Source organism: Lactuca virosa, chromosome 1, assembly GCF_052849685.1.
Source record: "Lactuca virosa cultivar CGN04683 chromosome 1, Lactuca_virosa_CGN04683_v6, whole genome shotgun sequence".
In the NCBI taxonomy this organism is placed as follows: domain Eukaryota; kingdom Viridiplantae; phylum Streptophyta; class Magnoliopsida; order Asterales; family Asteraceae; genus Lactuca; species Lactuca virosa.
This window is the reverse complement of record NC_136426.1, coordinates 29,374,997-29,378,347: the sequence shown is the minus strand read 5'-3', so window position 1 is coordinate 29,378,347 and position 3,351 is coordinate 29,374,997. Positions and strand designations below refer to the sequence as shown.

Below are 3,351 nucleotides of genomic sequence, written 5' to 3'. Positions count from 1 at the left end.
GTGTGCTAGAATACACCAATAAGAATTTAGTATTAATTATATTTATATTAAATGATATTCATACTTATAATTCACTTTTATGGAAACTAATTAAATTCTTTATTAATGTCAACAATCATATTTTTTCAGAATGAATTCATATCTAGAAGAATAAGAGTGTCTTCCAGCAGAATGAGAGTGTATTCTAGTAGAATACACTCTCTTTCTTCATATTCAATGCAATTTTATTGTATTTTAAATGAGTGAGTCCTGAAACAAAATACGAACTCATATATAAAAACTTAGATGTGAATTTATTCTGAAAGAATGTTATTGCTGACATTAATGACAGATTTAATTAGTTTCCATAAAAAGAGAATTATAATTATTGATATCACTTAATATACATATAATTATGAAAATCATTTAATATCTATATTTATTTAATTAAATAATTATTTAATTTACTAAAATCCTATTGGTGCATTCTAGCACACAATAAATGTAAAAAACAAAATAACTTAGCCCTATATATATATATATATATATATATATATATATATATATATATATATATATATATATATATATATGTGTGTGTGTGTGTGTGTTCAATTGAGAAATTAAAAAAGGTTGAGAATGTGAATCATTCTCAGCCAATCATTTATTTTTGCCGCAAAATCTTCCAATGTACCGGCGAAAATGAGAAATGAATACACATGCGTTTTCCAACAAAACATTGTTTCCTTAAACTATGTTAATCATTATTTTAATATATACAAAAACATAGCTTTTTTTGTTTTTTTTTTTAATTTTTAAGGAGCTATTTTTATCGAAAAATGATTTTAAATATATCAAAATTCATAATTTTTTATTCTCTATAAATAGACATCCATATTTATATAGTTTTAAGATAAAATAAAAAATTTATTTTTTTTATATTTTCATTTCTTGTTATTCATAAATGAATAAAGAATGTATCAGATTTTTACTACAGTACATTCGTTATTCACTTATGAATAAGAAGTATAATTAATTTTTTTTAAGGTTTAAATATCATTCATATATAAATATAACATATATAAACTCTTTACAGTTTATACAGCTCTCGTCACATTTTATATTCACATATAAATAAAACGTGTATTAGTCTTCCTCACAAGTTATATTCATATTGAAAAACACATTTATCATCATTTTGTTACAGTTCATTTGTTATTCATATATTAATAAGTAGTTCAAATTTTTAAAACACGTCGTCTTTTATTAACATACTACTTATTCATATTCGAATAACAAATGAACTGTAACAAAAATCTGATAATTTTTTTAATTATATATGAATATAACATATAACGACCACTAATACACATTTTATTCATATATAAATATAACATGTGACGAAAAATGATGTAAAAAAATATATTTTAGTTAAGAAAGTTTTATTACGTGTTATATTTATATATGAATAATACTTAACTGTAAAAAAGTTATACATACGTTTTATTCATAAATGAATAATGAATGTACTGTAATAAAAATCGTCACTTATGAATAACGAGAACTGAAACTCTAAAAAAATAAATTTTTTATTTTATCTTAAAACTATATCAATATGGATGTCTATTTATAGAGAATAAAAAATTATGAATTTTGATATATTTAAAATAATTTTTTGATAAAAACAGCTTTCTAAAAATCAAAATTAAAAATCAAAAATTAAAAATAAAAATAATATGTTTTTGTGTATATTAAGGTATTGATTAGCATGGTTTAAGGAAACATGTTTGGTTGAAAAACATATGTGTATCCGTTATTCATTTCCACCGGTATGCCTAAGTGTTTTGCGCCAAAACAAATGGGTGGATGAGAATGATTTCTTCATTCTCAACCTTTTTTTTCTCAATTGAACTATCTCTCTCTCTCTCTCTCTATATATATATATATATATATATATATATATATATATATATATATATATATATATATATATATATATACACACACACCGAGTACTAAACATAAATTCAATAGCTTAAAAATTAAACATGATTTGTAAGGTCACACCTTATGATCTGATGAGTCAAACACATAACATGCTGATCTATCAGCTTCAGTGTCTACGAGTCGACAACGTCAGCATCACAAGTCCAACAACGTCAGCTTATAGTATAGTTGTTTGATTGTAATTTTTGTATATTAGGCAGTTATTATAGATAAATAAAGAATAGATATCAGATCATGTATATTTATGATAAGATCGATTCTTAGTATAGATTAGATAAAATCCTGTCAATCATGGGTTATACATGTATAGATTAGTATATATACAACATCAGGGCAAACCCTAATGTTGAGGTCGAGTAGTTTTGTTTGTGGCTTTGTGTCAATTGTCTTTGTGACAAACCCGTCTTTTGGTGAAGACCTCTTTTCTTGGTGAAATGAACATTTGGAGAACTTCTGTCGTATTTACTTTCTGTTGATTATATTTAGATTAGTTTTACTTTTCTTGTTCATACTTGTAGTATATCTGATCAAATATAAACCTTCAATTGGTATCAGAGTGGGTTTGTGATATACTCAAGTTATCATGTCGAATTCAAGCAATTCCAAATCCTTTGGTCTCAACAAAATTCCTCTCGTCGATGAACACAACTTCGCTATGTGGAAAACCAAGGCCATGGTGGTTCTTGAAACCATTGACTGTGAGATGAAAAATATTGTTGAATAAGGTCCCCATGGTCCTATGTATCAACCCATGGAAAACAACGCTCTAGTTGGCCCTTTGAAGCAAAAGCCAGCAACAAGTTATGATGACGATGACAAAATACTGCTTAGTCTTGATGTAAAAGCCAGGGATGCTATTGGAAATTCTCTTCCATACCACATGTATCATCTCGTACATAATTGTGAATCAGCTCAAGAGATGATGGACACACTGACTGTAGCTTATGAAGGCATCATGGAAGTTCAGGCTACGACCATCAACAACCTTAATCAAAGATATGAGCATTTCTTTGCTCAACATGGTGAGTCTCTTACTCAAACCTTCAATAGGTTTAATTGTTTGGTCGATGATATGTGAAGGCTGAGAATCATCAAGCACTCATCACAGTTGGTTCTGAAGTTTCTCGATTCTCTTGGGAATAGTTGGGAACATCACGCTGATGTTCTTAAGAATGGTGAGAATATCGATTCCATCTCTGAATTCTTTGTTCGGTAATCTACAAAATTATGAAGAGACCAAAGCTCTTCGTAAGGAAATCATGAAGGACTCGAACAAGGAAAAATGTGTTGCCCTGATGTCTCGAAAGGAAAAGAGGAAGACCATCAGCGACTTAGAAAATTCAGACCAGGGTGAACAAAGTGATG

At 27.4% G+C, this 3,351-nt stretch overlaps 1 protein-coding gene across 1 annotated transcript; it reads left to right on the top strand.

Annotated features, from left to right (window-relative positions):
* Positions 1-2,737: 2,737 nt before the first annotated feature.
* LOC145112426 (uncharacterized) lies at positions 2,738-3,064 on the top strand. Its single transcript, XM_079048592.1, has one exon. The coding sequence runs from the start codon at positions 2,738-2,740 to the stop codon at positions 3,062-3,064; it is 327 nt and encodes a 108-aa protein (XP_078904718.1).
* Positions 3,065-3,351: the final 287 nt, after the last annotated feature.